The sequence below is a fragment of the Prunus dulcis genome, unplaced genomic scaffold (assembly GCF_902201215.1).
Source record: "Prunus dulcis unplaced genomic scaffold, ALMONDv2, whole genome shotgun sequence".
Lineage (NCBI taxonomy): Eukaryota > Viridiplantae > Streptophyta > Magnoliopsida > Rosales > Rosaceae > Prunus > Prunus dulcis.
Genome location: NW_023010246.1, coordinates 5,442 through 23,857, shown reverse-complemented (window position 1 = coordinate 23,857; position 18,416 = coordinate 5,442). Strand labels below are relative to the sequence as shown.

Genomic DNA, 18,416 nt, shown 5'->3' with positions numbered 1-18,416 from the left:
TTCATTGTTGTTGTTTGTTTGCAAATTAATTGGCTTCCATTTTTATTACTACTGATTTGTGTTTTTTTGGGGGTCGTTTATTTTACTTAATTTTGTTGCCTCGCCTACCAACAAAAAATTCTAGACATGATATATTATATAATAAAAGAAGCTAATAAATTTTTTTTAACCTATCCTTAGAAAAATTTCTGATTTCGCCATTCGGTGTGGGTGTTTGGGTACTTTGTTGGGATGGTTGCGATTGGGGGTATACTAGCTTGGTGGGGTTTGGTGTGCATTGGGGGCGGCGGCTCGGGGTGGGTATGGTTAGGGGTGAAGGTGGCTAGGTGTGGTGGGAGTGTTATCAGTCTTTTGGGGTGGGGGATCATATTTGGACCGTGGAGGAGGAGAAACTGGGGTGTCAACGTGGGGAGGGAATGGTGGCCACGAGTTGAGGGTAGCAGTTGGCGGTGGGGAAGGTTTGTGTTGTGGTGAGAATGGGGGCGGTAGGAGGTGTGGTGCTAGGGGTTGTCGGGTCCATAAGGAATTTTTCATTATTTATTTGTTTGCATGGAAGTCGATGTCATTAAAAAAAATAGGGCACATGTTTGACATATTAGCATTTAGAAAGGGTTTTTAGGTTCAATGGTCCTTGAACTTTGATACAATTCGCATTTTGGTCCCTCAATTTCCAAAATCATTCATATGGTCCATCAACTTTAGTTTTGTTTGAATAAATGGTCATGCTATCAATTTTATTAATTTTTTCTTTTAAAATTGAGCATGTGCATGGCACATGGTGTACTGCGGAGGGTCAAAATTAGAAATTTCCTCACTCTTGGGGTACATGGATAATTCCTAATGCACCCAAACCCCACATCCACTCCCCCACCGCTGCAACTTAACTCTTCCCATCCATATATCTCCCTCCCTCCCTAAGCCAAGCCCATTAAAACCCTCTACCAATCGATGAATGATAAATCTCCCTTTCTCCAACCCAACAAAGCCATGGACAACCTCCACCCAACACCGAGCCAATTAACCCACCGCTTCAACAACAACTGATGGAGCTCCCACAACCTAGACCTCCACCCTCCTTGTGATGGGGACGATTGGAAGAAGATTTTTTTAGTTTTTATTTTTATTCTTTGGGGTGAAAGGAATACTCAGATTGTGTAAATTAAAAATAATACAAAAAGACCATGTTGGCTCTGCATTTACCAGAGAAGATAACAAAATTGATGACATGACCATTTGTTCTAACGAAAGTGAAGTTGAAGGACTTGGGAACGATTTTGGAAATTCAAGGACTAAAATGATAATCGGGTCAAAATTCAGCGATCATTGGACCAAAAAACCCTAATATATTTATTAACAGGTTGGTTAACGGAGTGGGTAAATTATAGGTTTTCCAGGACTTTGAGTATGTACTTATAAATGTCCTCACAGGCGATTATGAACTTGAAAATGACTATATAATTTGGAGGGTGTTTTGTAGTTTGTCCAAAATAAAATTTACACAGTTAATAATACATACATTCTCAAAAAGTTCTTAACTACAACATAAATTGCATGAAACATAAAAACTACTACTTTTACACAGTTAATAATACATACATTCTCAAAAAGTATCGAGGAGATCAGTCGTCTTCTTAGTCATCGTTGTGACTTCCAGAAGCCCATACTTCCACACGGAAGGGAAAATAAGTGATCCAACGAAAGATGCGGGACCCAGAAGTAGTTTTGCAGAAGAGTGGAGTGAAAACTACTAAGACAGTGAAAATGAAAAGGACTCCCAGGATCAATACAACATAGGCAAGCCAATGAAGATTGCTAACTACCATATAAACCCCAGCCATGAAGGCTAAGGAAATCATGGTAAGCGCAATCCCCAACAGCGGCAATGCCAGACGGAGAGCTGTGACCACCAAATTTAAGTCCCCCAACTGCGCCCAAATGAGACAGACTGCAACAAGGATGGCAGTATACATAGCTATGGTGTTAAAAATCACAAAGGCTTGGAACATAGCGTTGGTTAGCAAGATTGCCATGCCCTCCGGAGGGGGGTCACCGTTGTTGCCACCTGGCATTGTGAAACCGGCTGTAAATGCCATTGTGGCAACAAGTGTGGTAACCACCAATAGAGTATTCACCCTGTCCCTAATGCTTTCCTCGTTTGGTAACTTCAATGGCGATCTCTGTTTTTTTCTTTGGAGGACATGCAAACTCTGAGCTCGCTGTGCGAAAGCAGATTTCAATACCGTCCAAGTAAGCCGCTGCGCAGTACAAGAAGAAACAATCCAATTACCAGACACATTTCGTTGGTAAAATAGAAACAAATCATATAGAGATAACAAAAACATGTACTAACATGTAAATGATGATGATAAGTTTTAGTTTATCACTATTTGAGCGCTACATAACTTGGAGTTTCTAATCACAGCTGGAGCTCCCTATATAGTTTGTTTATGCCCAAATAAATGCATAGTTAGTGATGTCTTCATTTTTCCCAGTACAACTATTCATTTTCTTTCCCCACACGTTTTTTTGCATTTGCATGTCTTCACTGTCTTCATCTTGTAAACTCCTTATATATGGGATCTGTGCAGTGACTGATCCATGAATTTTTCTTATTGGGGACAAGATGTAGACCAAATCTACAAAATCTACTACACGTTTCATACATCATTCAAATACTCAACAAGTAACAAATAAGGGTGCTAGATACTTGTAAATCTGCAATCCACAGAGTCTCATAGATATCCAAACCTTCCACAGCTGCCGAGAATACCACGCCATTTTGTCTCTCTAACCTGCCTTGATCAACAGAGCATCAAAGGAACTTCATGGGCAGTAAAAAAAGGTGAGTAGGGCCAATAGTCGTCACTATCCCCTCAAGTGGATCTGTCACTGGATGTGTGGCGTGTGTTTTATATCAACCATTTTAGGTGAACTACATCAGCCATAGAGTTGTAATCCTACTTCAATAAAATCTAGAGTGTTTTCTCAATTTATTTGTTTCTCCTTTTAGTTCTCTGTTCAATATCTTTGAGAATATACCAAACTGGAACTAATGCGTACTTGTTCCCAACACACTAAATCGAACAAGGATAATTCCCTTGGAAATGATAGCCAAAATCATCATCATCATCATCAGTCATGTGATAAAAGTAGATATAGTACTAACTTACCCCATGATATGATGCAATAGTTTCCAAAGTGCTTTCTGTAATGTCAAGAGCTGTCATGTGCCTATCATTCAAGAGCTTTAAGTTTGTCCTTGTATCCCAAGCCAATCTGTAGACAACCTTGGGATGGTGGTGCATCGTAGCCAAATGTAAAGGAGTATTTCCGTTCCTGTCTTTTTGGTTTACCAACATTCGAAACTCACCCTTTTTGAGAAAATATTTGACAAGATTGTCTTTACCGCATCTTGCTGCAACATGGAGTATATTTTCGCCATTAAAGTTCTTCAGTTCCTTTGAATCGGGACAATGTCGAAGCAGCTCTTTAACAATCTTGACATGACCTTTGCTTGATGCTGAATGGATTGGAAAGTTACCGCCATGATCCCTTTGATGAGAATCAGAGATGCGTCTGCCTAATAAGAAGCGAACCCCTTCTACATAACCAATTGATGCTGCAGAATGTAGCGGAGTCCTCCCCTTCTCATCTTTTGAGCTCAGAAAAATTTCCTCCGTGCTTGATACTATCTTTAAGATTTCTAATGGAGCCAAAGTATAAATTAGAAAAATATGAGTCAAATGAGCGTTTTTCTTTCAAGTTGAAAATGTAATAATAAAAAAATTGGATCAAAAATCCATCACACTAGCCGTTGTGGAAAGGCAGAAAAACAGTAGTAGTATTAATTGAATGTACTAACATACCATTGTTCCGGCGGCCTAGAATTGCAGCATGCAACGGAGACTTGCCATTAACACGAACTTCTGGCTTTTTCTCAACTGCTTTTTTGTTTATTAGTTTCACGATCTCATCAAACCCTTCCTCAGCGGCCAGATACAAAGAGGACTTTGCGTCCTTATTGAGATAAAAAGAAAAGGCAGGATAGGCCTCTATCAAACACTTTGCTACTGATTGGTGACCATGAATCAGGGCCTCGTGCAANGGGAGTGTTTTGCTCATTATTTATTGAGGTCAGCAACATGAATACCTCATCAGCATTTTCAGCGCCTGGGGCTTCACAGAGAAGAGTGCTTGCTGTATCTAAATCCCCTGTTTTGGCCGTAATATGGAGCGCAGTGTCGCCCTCAAAGTTTTTCTCAAACAAAAGGGGCTTGTGAAGGCGTATGATCTCGGCTGCTAGTTTCGCATGGCCGAAACTTGCAGCTATGTGAAGGAATGTGTTCTTATGAGGGCCTAATGCAGACAGAAGCCGAACGCTAGCATTAGGATCATGTACTTCATCTGCCTTAAGCTTCCTTTCAATGGTGTCCTTAAAGCTATCTATCTTGCCGTGAGTTGCGTACAAGAGCAACTTACTAGAATCTTCATCGCCGTGTGTTTGCCTAGGGCGGCCCCCTGCCATATATGGACTTCAACGTTGCTTTAGATTCCGATCTGCACTTCAACGTTGCTATAAGATATGAGGATCGCTCAAGTGTTAACTGATAATTAAGTAATTAGATACAATTAGCGGTCTACGTGTCCTTACCAAATACTGGAGGTGTGGAGAAGCCTGAGAGAGAACGATAGATATAACAACTACAACTCAATGCCACTTGTATATAGAGTAGGAAGTAGCTAGCTAGGAAGACAGACAGCAGAGACTGACAGAAATAGAAATTATACAGACAAAAAAGAAGACACTAGATAAACCATGTGTTTTGTGTGCTTACTGGCTCTATATATATACCAATTAATCCAAATGGTGTTGCCAAGATATATCATGAATTCAAAAACACAAAAAGATATAGTAGAGAGAGAGAGATAGGAGCTTTGTTCAAGTCAATGTTGGGTCCATGCCTGGAAGGCACTAGAAAAGCACGTGTTTATTGTATATATTTTTTTAATTCAGTCTTGGTGTTGATGCATGCAAGTTTACTTACGTGGCATCAATTCAATACTCCATCTAAGTGATAATTAATATTGTAACTCCTACCTAATTCGCTACCCAACGACAATGTCACTACAATAATTCAGGGCAATAATAGACCATTATATATAGGTTAAAATTGTCTTTTTGTTGTATAAAATTAATATTTAAAAAGCTTAATGATATGTTAAGCAAAACACACCAAAGGAGAAGAGAGGAAAGAAAGGAAGAGAAGAAAGGAAGAGTGAGTTCTATCTAAGAGGAAATTTTGTCAATGTGAACATCAGAAGAGTGTTCACCCATTTTAGATTTATTCTTGTAATGGTAGGGTAAAGTTCCCCATTGTCTCGAAAACTATTGACTGGTCAACAAGTCAACTTTCTTTTGTGTATGAGCGTGTCACTGCTAGCAATAAAAACTCTAGCAGACTTCTTTAAAAAATAGATAACTTGTACCCCAAGTTACTGATTTATAAACAAGCGATTATGAATTTGAGTGAGGAATATCTCCCAAGTAAGTTCTTTTCTTGCCTCAGACGAAGAGCTGTGACCACCAAATTTAAGTTCCCCCAACTGGCCCAAATGAGACAGACTGCAACAAGGATGGCAGTATACATAGCTATGGTGTTACAAATCACAAAGGCTTGGAACATAGCGTTGGTTAGCAAGATTGCCATGCCCTCCTGAGGGGCGTCACCGTTGTTGCCGCCTGGCATTGTGAAACCGGATGCAAATGCCATTGTGGCAACAAGTGTGGTAACCACCAATAGACTATTCACCCTGTCCCTAATGCTTTCCTCGTTTGGTAACTTCAAGTCAGTCGAACCTCCACCATTGTCTGCTACTTGTGGCGATCTCTGTTTTTTTCTTTGGAGGACATGCAGGCTCTGAGCTCGCTGTGCGAAAGCAGATTTCAATACCGTCCATGTAAGCCTCTGCGCAGTACAAGAAGAAACAATCCAATTACCAGATACATGTCGTTGGTAAACTAGAAACAAATCATATGGAGATAACAAAAACATGTACTAACACGTAAATGACGAGGATGATAAGTTTTAGTTGATCACTATTTGAGCGCTACATAACTTGGAGTTTCTAATCACAGCTGGAGCTCCCCATATAGTTTGTTTGTGCCCAAATAAATGCATAATTAGTGATGGCTTCATTTTGTCCAGTACAGCTATTCATTTTCTTTCCCCACATGTTTTTCCATTTGCATGTTCTTTGAATTTGGCAGGAAGACTTTATCTTGTAAACTCCATATACATGGGATCTGTGCAGTGACCGATCCATGAATTTTTCTTATTGGGGGCAAGATGTAGACAAAATCTACTACACGTTTCATACATCATTCAAATATTCAACAAGTAACAAATAAGGGTGCTGGCATCTGCAATCCACAGAGTCACATAGATAACCAAACCTTCCACAGCTGCCGAGAATACCCAGTCCACGCCACTTTCTCTCTAACCTGCCTTGCTCAACAGAGCATCAATGGAACTTCATGGGTAGCAAAATAAGGTGAGTAGGGACAACAGGCATCACTCTGCCCTCAAGTGGATCTGTCACTCGATGTGTGGTGTATGTTTTATAGCAACCATTTTAGGTGAGCTACATCAGTCATAGAGTTGTAATCCTACTTCAATAAAATCTCTAGTGTTTTCTCAGTTACTTGTTTCTCCTTTCAGTTCTCTGTCCAATTTCTTTGAGAATATACCAAACTGGAACTAATGCGTACTTGTTCCCAACACGCTAAATAGAACAAGGATACTTCCCTTGGAAATGATAGCCAAAATCATCATCATCAGTCATGTGATAAAAGTAGATAAAGTACTAACTTACCCAATGATATGATGCAATAGTTTCCAAAGTGCTTTCTGTTGAGAATTTAGCTGCATACTCAGCTTAAATCAACCTGCTGATGACAATCCTGCAGATTGGAATTGAAGAGATGAAGAATTAGTTTTTTTTTTGAAATAGCCATTAGTTTAAATATGTAACAGCTTTATTTCTGTTTTTAGAAACCAGACAGCTGTTATTTTTGTCCTATTTGGTTTGTACTGGGTCATCCGATCTTTCTCCAAGTGGAAAGATCGCGGCCTCCTATGGTCTGAATGGCTGGAGATGAGTCCTTGCTCCCTAAAAACTAGGGTATGTTTTTTGACTGAGATAGGAATATAGTCATGTAATACCTCTACGTTTTTGATATAGAGAAATATACTGAAACCTTCAAATCCTCTATTTTTTCCTATCCTTCTTTTTCTGAGGTGTATTTCTCCTAAAGGTTTCAGCTGCTGTTTTCAACCTAAAGTATTAAGCTTGATACTAAATCAACATGGTATCAAAGCTCCAGGTTTGATTCCAGAGAGGGGCGTCAGCTGTGAGAGAGAGGGCCTTCCTGAAAAATTCCCAAAAGGGATAAAGAAAATAAAAAAATAATATTCAAAAAGCTTAATGATGTGCTAGAAGTCATCCAATTTGTCTACAAATAGACTTCCCATTGCTTAGCAAAACACACCAAAGGAGAAGAGAGGAAAGAAAGGAAGAGAAGAAAGGAAGAGTGAGTTCTATCTAAGAGGAAATTCTGTCAATGTGAACGTCAGAAGAGTGTTCACCCATTTTAGATTTGTTCTTGTAATGGTAGGGTAAAGTTCCCCATTGTCTCGAAAACCATTGACTGGTCAACAAATCAACTTTCTTCTGTGTATGAGCGTGTCACTGCTAGCAATAAAAACTCTAGCAGACTTCTTTAAAAAATAGATAACTTGCACCCCAAGTTACTGATTTCTAAACAAGCGATTATGAATTTGGGTGAGGAATATCTCCCAAGTAAGTTCTTTTCTTGCCTCAGACTAGTGAGAACTTCACAATTTTTCATAGTACAAAACTGGTAGTTCTGGCCAGAATAAATGACAAGAAAGTAAATTGTTTCAGGCAGAACTGCCTTTTACAAGGCTCAGAAAGGGAAAGACCAACTCTAAAAAGACAAAAAGAACATTGGACTTCAATTTCTGCCTGGATAGCTACTTTTGATCCGGGATGGATTGGATGTGTCTGTGCTGGGTTGGACTATCAACACCTTCAACTGTCAAGTTTCAGCTGTAGATCGATACCAACGTCCGAGTTTGGCAGAGCTCTAATCTATTTCAAGCCTAGAAGGCTCTTTGAATGGGCAAAATTGGAACCTCTTCAGTCTGGAAGAGGCAAAATTGGCTGGATATTTGATGATTACTGAGCTGGAACTGCATGGTAGTACCTGTTCTGCTTGATTAGGGCTCTCCATAAATTTGTTGAGGTTTTCATATTTGTAAAAACTCGAACCCTGCTTGATTTGGCTTGTGCTGAACCAAATTTGTAACTGAACTTTCTCTGAAACTAAACTAAAATTAGAGATTCTGGATTATAGCTGACTTGTTTCTTGTGGCTCAATGAGCTTTTGGTTGCTTCAGTGTTTTGAAGGCTTTTGAGATCAAGTGATCATTTTGAGTTCTGTTTTTTATTGATTTTTTTGTTGTCCTTGATCTGTCCATCTCCTCTCATATTTATAGAAAATGCCAGAGTGGGATTTCTAATCTCTTAATAATGGACGGCAGATTTTCCAAAAGCAAGATCTTTCATTTTAAATGTCAAAGAAAAGGAAAATTTTATCTATTCTGGCAGACAAACCATCAACAGTCAGTTCTTTATGGTGATCACTTCTATGCTCTTTTTGAAAGAAAACCAAATCTCTTTTTGACTTTTAACTCCTCTTTGTAAGAGTTCAATATGCTGTGATGGTTAGTTTGATTTTCCAGATGAACAACTCCCCGCACCCTACTTATCTCTTTAGAAAATGTAGTCTGCTTATCCCTTGAAAATAATGTCTGTCCTGATGCAGAATTATATAGAAAGAGATTTTGATCTTCTTTTGATTGAAAAGACTTGAGATATCTTCCTATTTTAAGACTTGCCTTCATTAACTCCCTATCAACTCTCTTGTGATAGTTGAAATTGTTGACTTTTCAAAGTCAGGTAATCACGTGGGTTTTCTGAGAATAGGTTTTCCAAGAAGAATCTGCTGACGCATTTTTGGGCTTTTTTTAAAGTAACGGTGATAATTTAGAAACTGGGCCCAATCCAATTCTTCTTTAGAATTTTACCTGGCCTGCTTGGTGATGAACTGCCATTTAATTGGCAATTTTATTGACTTGTTTTGTGTTTTTTACAATCTGCCGCTTCGTAAAAGATATGGGCCTCTTTATGTTTGTTTGGGCTGCTTCTGGAGTCAAGGCCCTGTCTTTTGTTTTTTTCTGTCCCTGGGCTTCTTTATGAGAAGTGGGCTGGCGTGGGGAATTCTTGGCCTAAACAATGCCCCCTTAAGTCTGAATCGTTTTTTAAACGGTTTCAGACTTAATGATTAGCCAATCAATGATGCGCACCATTTCCTGCCGTTGCACTAGTGCACGTCTGCCTATTCAATTAGGCTTTAGAGGGAAATGGGTTCTAACGGCTAATTAAATTTGAGCAAAACTCCTTTCTTCCCACTCTCCCCATGATCTTCTTGCCCAATTTATAAAAAATTGTTGAACTCCATTACTGTTCATCAAAACCTAGCTTGTTTCAGCTTTCAATCTCTTCAGAATTCCCCCTTTTCTTTGGCTTGTGTCTTCAATTCCTCCCTATTCTTTTGATTTCGAGAATGTCTTCTCCAAACACCCATGCCAAGGGCTCTTCCTCTTCACGATCTCCTGCTTATCTTACTGGAGATGGCGCTGATAACCACGCAATAGAGGTTCGAAGCAAGCTCTATCCTTTTGCCCAGCAGAACCGAGATGAAAATTTCCTTCACTTGTTCGAGAATACCTTAGTTCTGGGCCCTCACTGGTTTGGCCATGTTCCTGCTGAAATGGCTGAGTTGTTTAAAGATGACGCATAAGCTCCTCTGTGCTTTCAAAGTTCTTCTGCCCTGGCTTCCCACACTTGGGTCAGCAAGAATTCGAGTCGCTTTTTTCCCTCTGGTGAAGTGAGGAATAGTGCAGTGAAGTGGGTAGACTGGATTGACAAGCTCCTTCCAAGGTATGGAGCTCATTGGAAGAGGGCTGGAATTTATGATGCTATCTTTCTGTCCAAGCAGTTGATAAATAGAGACGAGAACCTTCTGGTTGTTGCTCTGTGCTTCTGGAATTCTGCCAGCAATACTTTCGACTTTCGCCAGGGCCCAATGACTCCAACTCTGAGGGACATGGCTCAGATTTTTGGGTTCAGACCCCATGGAAGACCTGTGGAAGCAGTTGATGATTACCACAGAAGGAGGAATCAAGAAAAACTAGCGAAGCCCTTCACTATCTCTCCAGCCGTGATTAACCAGAACTGTTCTTTCTCCAATTTCTTGAAGAAATTCAGTGTTGAGAAGGACAAAGATCAATATCATATGTTGTTCCTTCTCTACTGGCTAAATAGATACATTTTTCCCAACTGTTCCTCAGCAGTTCTGCTCAAATACAGACATCTAGCAGAAGCTCTGCACAATTATATGGATGTGGGCCTTGGTCCTTCAGTTCTGGCTTACCTGTTCAAGAACTTGCATACTGCTATTTTGGAGAATCCACTGAACCTATCTACTCCTGGTGCATTCTGGATAATTCATATCTGGTTGCAAGTGTACTTCCCAGAACTAAGGTTTCAGAATGTTGTTCTGAAGATCAAGTTCTGGCGCTTCCTTTAATGTTAGCAGAAGTGCCCAAGAGATCGATTGAAGAATATTTGACGTTCTTCAAGCACTGCACTAAGAGGTCTATTGCTCAATGGCAGGTGGTACTCAAAGGGACCTATCCTTGGTCTCAACCTGGATACAAGCTGTTTGAGAAGGAACCTAAAGAAGAAGAAGCCATAATCGACTTCAGAAAGAAATTCCTGGGTGTGACACTACCCTGAGATTTTTCTTTTAGAGGTGGGAAGCCTCCCAACTATCACTTAGGGGCAGAAGTGTACCACCCCAACTTCTGTGTAAGGGAGCTTGGTTGCCCTCAGTTAATCCCACTCAAGTCTTATAGAAGTTGCAATCGAGCCACTTCCTAGAGAGATTCAAATGATCTAGAGGTGCACAAGAACTGTAAGTGCTCAGTGAACAAGATAAACAACAGTGTGGACGCTCTATATCCATCCTGGGAGCCTAATTCCGGCAATTCTACTGAGTTCGACGCTTGGTGGATGGCCAGATTCCATGGTCTGCCTACATCCAGTTCTGCCATCAAAGTTCTTTTGATGGCTGGGACTCTTGGACTGTCTACGCGGGGGCAGAAGCCAAGCAGTTCATGGTGCAGATGATCAAGGATATTAATGCACAAGTAATTGAAGGTAGACTCTCACTTGTCTTTTTCTATCTTGTTTTATCATATCTTGCCTGAGTAAAAGATGTTTAAACCCTATTCTGTCTGTTTGTGGCAGATCCTTCCATGACCAGGAATATTGGAGGTCAAGATGTCCAAGCTGGGGAAGTGATTGGCAAGTTTTTGAGCTCTATCTTTTTGCTTTTTCTATTTGGATTGCTTTCTAACTCTCTGCTTCCTGTGCAGTTACTTCTGTCATAGCTGCTAGTGACCTGGAACTTCCTTTTGGAGATGAAGGAGATGATTAAGAAATCTTGGCAGAACCAACAATTGCCTAAGCAACTCCTTCTGCCAAAAGGAACAAGAGGAAAGAAATTGCCCAGGCTCAAGATAGTGTTGTTCAGCCAGAAACCTCAGGTAAAATTTGAGAATTTCGACCTATCTTAATTCTATTCTGTGCTTTTGTTCTAATCTTTTGTCCTTTGTTCTCTGCAGCTGAAAGTCCTCCTCCCCCTTCTACTAGGACAAAAAGGCTTAGAAAGAAATCAGTGGCAGAATACGTAGCCACCGAATCTGCAGTAGCTCCTACGACCACTTCTGAGATAGATGCAGAGCTGAGAGAGGCTTTCGAGGCTGTGAAGCAAGAAAAAAAAGCATATGCTAGTACAGGGGATAAAGAAAAAGGCAAAGATGTTGAAGAAGAGGTGAGACCTTAATCTTGCTGCATGGAATATGACTATTTTGCGTCTCTACTTCTTCTAACTTTGACTTTTGTTTGTCTGTAGGAGAAGATCCCTACTGAGGTGATAGCAGAGAGTATTGTCTTAGCGAAGAAGCAGCAAGAAACTCAAAGGGCAGAACTGACAAGCTCGGAGTTGGCCCTTTTTGAGGATGCAGAGGCAGAATACACCACTGCAGTTCTAGTACCTATGGAGCAGGCGGAGCAATCTGCATCGGAGCCTGTGGAACAAGCAGAACTTCCTGTTGCAGCTCCAAAACCTGAAGGTAGCTGCTGTTGTTCCTGGACTTGTACTAATTTCCTATTCTTATTTTAACTCTGTCAGGTTTCTGCAATTCTGTCATGTCTTTATTTTAACTATTAGTCTTTCCAGGCAAAAGTGACCAAAATCGCTGGGACTTTGGTAATGGTCACCAACCCTCTAAAGCCTCCTATCTTAGCTGTACGTATTGTTTTGCTTTAGCCCTTTTTCTATCCTGATTCTGCGTGGAACTGACTTGTAATCTTTCTCTGCAGATGCCTATCCATTCTCTTCCAGGTTCATATACCACGGCCTCCTTTGCTGATCCAGAATTGGCAGAGTTTGAAGTTATGGATTTAGATGCCCAGCTGAACAAACTTGAGAAGCTTAGCTCTACTCCTAGCAAGGCCAAGTCCAAGGCTGTGAATGAGGCAATGGAGAGGGTGAGGATCTGGCAATCCACTGAGCTGGAATTGGATGAAAATAGATAAGCTCTTGACCAATTGATGAAGGACCTGGACCTACTGCATAGACAGAACATGGCTTTGAAGCCCATACTTAAGATGAGCCTTGGCTTGGCCAGAGATGTGCTCAACCTTCACGATCGCTATGAGGATCTCAAGCCTACCTTTAAAACCTCTGAGTTCTGCAAGGCTACTCATAAAGTCAACTTGGTCGATTATGCAAAACAGAAGGCAGATCCATCCAGCCCGGAGCAATCACCAACTACATCCCATTTCTGCCTCTTGGACTTCCACAGCTGTGCAGTTGGTCGATTATGCAGTTCTACATCCCATTTCTGCCTCTTGGATTGACAGGCCCCTTAGGTTGAGACCCTATGGAAGACCTGTGGATGCAATTGTGCTTCCATTGCTGTCGGTTCTGTAGTTGGAGTAACATATTCATGTAAGAGAGACATGTCATTGCCGCCTCCTTCATTCATATGAGGACTACCAACTTCGTCATTTCCTTCCCCACATTCATTCAACCTACCATTTCGTTTTTTCAGCTGTTCTGTCTCCATCTTCAAATAGTGTTCGATTGAAGTGATTGTCGAAATCCTCCACACACTTTTTATTTTTTTCACACTCCTTCTCATGTTTCAACGACTCCTTCCGTACCATTTCTTTCAAGTCGTGCACTTTGTTTTGAAGTGCTCAATTTGAACTGGCTACCTTTGCCAATTCATTCTTTGTCCTTTGAAAGTCACCCTTCAAAGTGGGTAACTCAGTGGACGAGACTTTACCCTGCATTCAGTTATAATGCAACTGTTACAATACTTACAAAATATCCAAATACAGCTACTGTTTTGCTATTGTATTGTCTAGATATTGACTATATATTGATTATATAGAAGCGCCATTAAGTTTATTATGACGTATATATTGCAAAAAGGTAATGCTTACCTTAGAAGACGACGGAAGGGTAGCAGTTTCGTCAAATTGATCATCTTTTTGTTCAACAAAAGTGTTCCTTTTTTCTTTGGCGTCATCTCCAAACAATTCAACAATTTCTTCACTATTGTCAACACTGTCACCCCAAGTCCAATAGCGCTACTGCTTGTCAATTACACTTGGGCGGAGAAGTTGCACATCAACTTGCAATTTACACATAGAAAATATATATCAGTAAACTTATTATATTTTCATATGTATAACATTATCATTAAAAACATAACTAACCTCACGGTTCTCGAATACTTGGCTCATTAGCTCATGAAAACGAGCCGAAGTGTTGCTCCTCCACTGTAGTATACGTGGGATGTGGGCATTCTTTTCGTGCACGACAAAATGCAGTGCTGCCAACGCTGGAAAGACCTCAAAAGCCCAAATCTAGTTTGAAGAATAAAACGTCAATCACTGTAAACAAATTAAATTGAACTTATACATTAATGGAAATTTGCTCACCAGAAGTGCAAAGCCGAAACCTTTGATGTAGTACTCTTTGTAGCTTTTTGGGGCACTTTTACTCACTGGTAATCTGCACAAAGTGCCCTCAAAAGTGAGGCATTTGTCTTCAATCAAAGTAGCTCAAAAGCGACTATTATCGTAATCCCCAGCATTGTCCACTCTAAGCATTACACCTGTTTGGGAAAATCAAGATTTTTTTTTTTTTTTAAAAGAAAAAAAGGTTAATTCCAAATGGCGTGGACAAGAAATATCATGAATTTTACCATTTTCAAATTGTGCTCGAAAAAAAGGTTAATAATTTAAGGGATCCATTTCCAAATGGTCCCATCTCTTAACAGGCCCATCATTAAGTTCCATTCACAATTTAAAAAATTAAAATTAAAATTTTAATTTTCTAACACCAAATACCGGAATTGGAGGAGCTTGAGAGAGAGCGAGAACTAGCTGGCAAAGACCCTTAAACCCTTCTATTTGGCAAGTTTTTTTTTTTTTTTTTTTTTTTTTTTCCGAAACTTCTATTTGGCAAGTTGGTTAGCACTTTTGATTTAAAAACATATTTCAAAAGCTTAATAAAGTTACTATTCAAAACCTAATTAAGTACACCGTTGACAACTGGAATTTTATATATATAGTCTCCTTTCATTGAAAGATTCTTTAAATAATTTTATTTGAAGGACACCCTTTAGAGTACTGTACAAAAAAAATTTCAACGATCTAAACCATCTATTTTTTAAGTCTACATTCATAGATCATCTTTACAAAGATTTAGACAAATCGGAAACCGTTTCGACATCCAATTGTATCCTACAAAATAAATGAATACGGTGCTTTAAGAAAGTACTAAAATTTCAATAACACAATTGAGTGGTCAAACGATATCGGATTCAAGTGATTTTTTGTAGAAATGATTTTTGAATGATTGTATAAATCGTAGGTATTTGGTCTCTCTTCATTAGCTTATCATTATTGCTTGCTTTTTTTTATTGCTTGCCTACAGAGTTTTCAAAATTAAGGACATTAAAATTAAACGTCCAACATATCCCTTTTAAACGATATTACACTATTGCACGCTCGGTCTTTTTGTAATGACAATTTTTGGCCCAGTGATTTGTGGGTAATGACAGTCTGTGGCCAAGTGATTTGTTTTCCCATAAATGAAGCATGATTGATCTTTATTGCCATTGAAATTGTTATGGCGTCTATTGTGCTGCCGATTTTGATGTTGGTTGGATTCGTTATGATTGGGTAGGCTATTTATGTTTGTCCTCTTGAAAAATTTCCTTGTAACTTGAAAACTATTCCTATTGTTTAAACTTTCTACCAGGTTCACCTTTATCTTTTCTTCCTCAAACTTGTTACTTGATCTATGTTTCTCTTCAATCCTAAAGGAGTTTAATACTTAAGTTAATGTCAGATTTCCTTGTTTGAGCGCCTAAGGGTCTTATCGAAAAGAAGAAAGTTAATTCCAAATGGTGTTGCCAAGAAATATCACGAATGTTACAATTTTTAAACTAATTCTCGAAAGATATATAGCCAAAACAAAAAGCTATGGAGAGCGAGAGTCTTGGTTCAAGTTAATGTTGGGTCCATGCAGGCAGTGTTGATAGCAAAGCAGGAAGGCAGTAGAATTTATTGTCTATATTCGATAATTCAATCTTGAAGTTGATGCACGCATGTCTAATTTACGTTGCATCAATTGAATACTCACTCCAAGTGATAAGGTAATTAATATTGCAACTGCAATGCGGACCAACAAATTGGGACCGTGTAACCATTTAGATGAAAAGAGGTTAGACTTGTGCTTGCCTTGGTTATGCAACCGGTTCACTAAGGTGTAGCCAAGGAATATCAGCAATTTTACCATTTTCAAACTTATGCTGGAAAGATGCGCAAAAAAAAAAAAAAAAAAAAAGGTGTCCTAATTCTTACTGATGCTGAGGCCTACCAAAACAAACTTTGGTGGAGAGAGAGAGAGAGAGAGAGGGTAATAGCTCGGTTCAAGTCAATGTTGGGTCCATACGTGCAGTGTTGATAAAAAGCAGGGAAGGCAAGCAATGTGTTTATCTTGTATATCTAATAATTCAGTCTTGATGTTGATGCTTATCAACTTAATTTGTACAAATACTCAGTCAAGTGCCAAGGTAATTAATATTGTAATTAAGGTCTCCAGCTAACTTGTACGACACATGCAACCAACACCAATGTACAGGGGCGGCCCTGGGGTGGTGCAAGTGGCGCCACCGCACAGGGCCCTCGATTCTTAAGGGCTCCCGAAAAAAAAATTTCTTTATATTATATATGTGTATTAATATTATAGGAAGTGTATATATACTATAGCGTGCTAAATATTTACACAAAAGTGTGCACGGTGGAGATGACTTTCCAGTGCATCTCCACTTAACAGAGGCGCATGAGTTCGATTCTTATTAATGCCAATCTATTCTCCTTTTAATATATTATTTTTATTATAACAAGTTAATAAAAATCTTTACATAATTATAAAATTTTGAAAAACAAAAAAGGAAAACAAAATCACACCTTTAAAATATATATATATATATTCTTTTCCAAGAAAAGTACTTTCTTCATTCAAAACCCCAAAAAAAAAAAAAAAAATTCATGGCTTCTTCTTTCTCTTAAACTCTAATTTTCTAATAAATAATAATCATCATTCATCAATCTCTCTTTGGTTCTTTTTTCAATCCTTTGACAATTTTTCTTATTTTTTCAAATTCAAGAATTTCAACCCCAAAAAGAGAAAACCATAATTCCTAAATTCATAAAGGCCACTCAAAATCAAATAGTCAGATTCAAAGATCATTTCAAATTCAGGTATATATCTAAATTTCAATCTATATATTATATGACTTATTTTATTAAATTATTATCATAATGATGATTGGTTATATGAGAATATGGTTTTTAGAAATATTTATCTATTTCTTGCTAGGGTTTTCTTCCAGGTTACAGGGTTTTGGAATTTTTCTTTGTAATCTAAACATGCCACCTACTAGAAAATACGTTTTTGGATATACAAAAAGACTTAGAAAAAGAAAAATCGAGGAATTGACTTAATCTCAAAGAGGAGCTCTTGAATCTTGATAGATTCATTGTTAAAGAATCACATGCTACACAGAATGCCATTTTTTTTCCCTATTAAACACAGATTGCTTATAAGAAATAAAAAGAGACCTTATAAGGGCACAAGGAGCTTATTTTTGTACCAAACATACTAATATTTAACTTTATCAAATGGAAACATTTAAATTTTTATGAATTTGATTTTTTATTGTCATTACATGTTTATTGATGGTGACTTTTAGTTATAAAAAAAATTGTTTATGACATTAAGTTATGGCAAATTTGTATTTATAATATTTTCGTATTAAATTATGTAAGACCCCAATTTAAGTTTCGAACAGGGCCCTCAAAATCTCAAAGACGACCCTGCCAATGTATAATGAGTAGCATTTTTACTCATCTAACCACCAATTTCAAGAGACTTGACAAATCAAGGGACGCATTTACATTCTGGGTTGTAAGGGCTGTAGCTACAATTTTTATTTTTTTATTTTTTTATTTTTTTATTTTTTTATAACATTTCAAATATCCATGTAGTCTTGAAAAAAAAAAACTCTCAACCCATCCCATTTGAAACTAGTCACTCAATGAAACTTTATGCAAATGACAAAATTCACCTTATTGAATGTATTTGCAATATAATATTAGGAGCAAACTTTGTCTTAATAAATAAAATCATTAATTTTTAGATGAAAAATCGAATTTTGTTAAAACAATTTAGAGAGAGAGATATTATATATATATAGCTTGGTTCAAGTCAATGTTGGTAGGCCCCTGGGCACGGTTCGGGTCGGGTCAAATTTTGGCCGACCTGCGGGCCAAACCGAAGGAGAGCTCGGTTCTCGGGTCGGGTCGGGTCTAGGCTGAAACCCGAAAATGGGCCAAACTGGAAATGAGCTCGGTTGTTCGGTTCGGTTCTGATTCTTCTCGGTTTGGGCTTGAGCCCATTTTTACAATTTTTCAAAAGCCCAAATCTTATTTATTTTCGGCCAAAAAAAGCCCAATTCATATTTTTTAGCAAAACAAAGCCCAAATCCAATTCCCTTTCAGCCAAAACCCCTTTTTTTGTTGTCAAATTGCCAAAACCTATTAAATTCTTATGAACA

At 38.6% G+C, this 18,416-nt stretch overlaps 1 protein-coding gene across 1 annotated transcript; it reads right to left on the bottom strand.

The window, feature by feature from the left end:
* Positions 1-1,617: 1,617 nt before the first annotated feature.
* On the bottom strand, positions 1,618-3,539 carry LOC117613276 (protein ACCELERATED CELL DEATH 6-like). The gene is made up of 2 exons (XM_034341893.1): positions 3,171-3,539; positions 1,618-2,255 (listed from the first exon to the last, which is right to left on the bottom strand). Exons 1-2 carry the CDS (start codon positions 3,357-3,359, stop codon positions 1,632-1,634), a joined length of 813 nt encoding a protein of 270 aa, XP_034197784.1. The 5' UTR covers positions 3,360-3,539; the 3' UTR covers positions 1,618-1,631.
* Between the last annotated feature and the right edge of the window lie 14,877 nt (positions 3,540-18,416).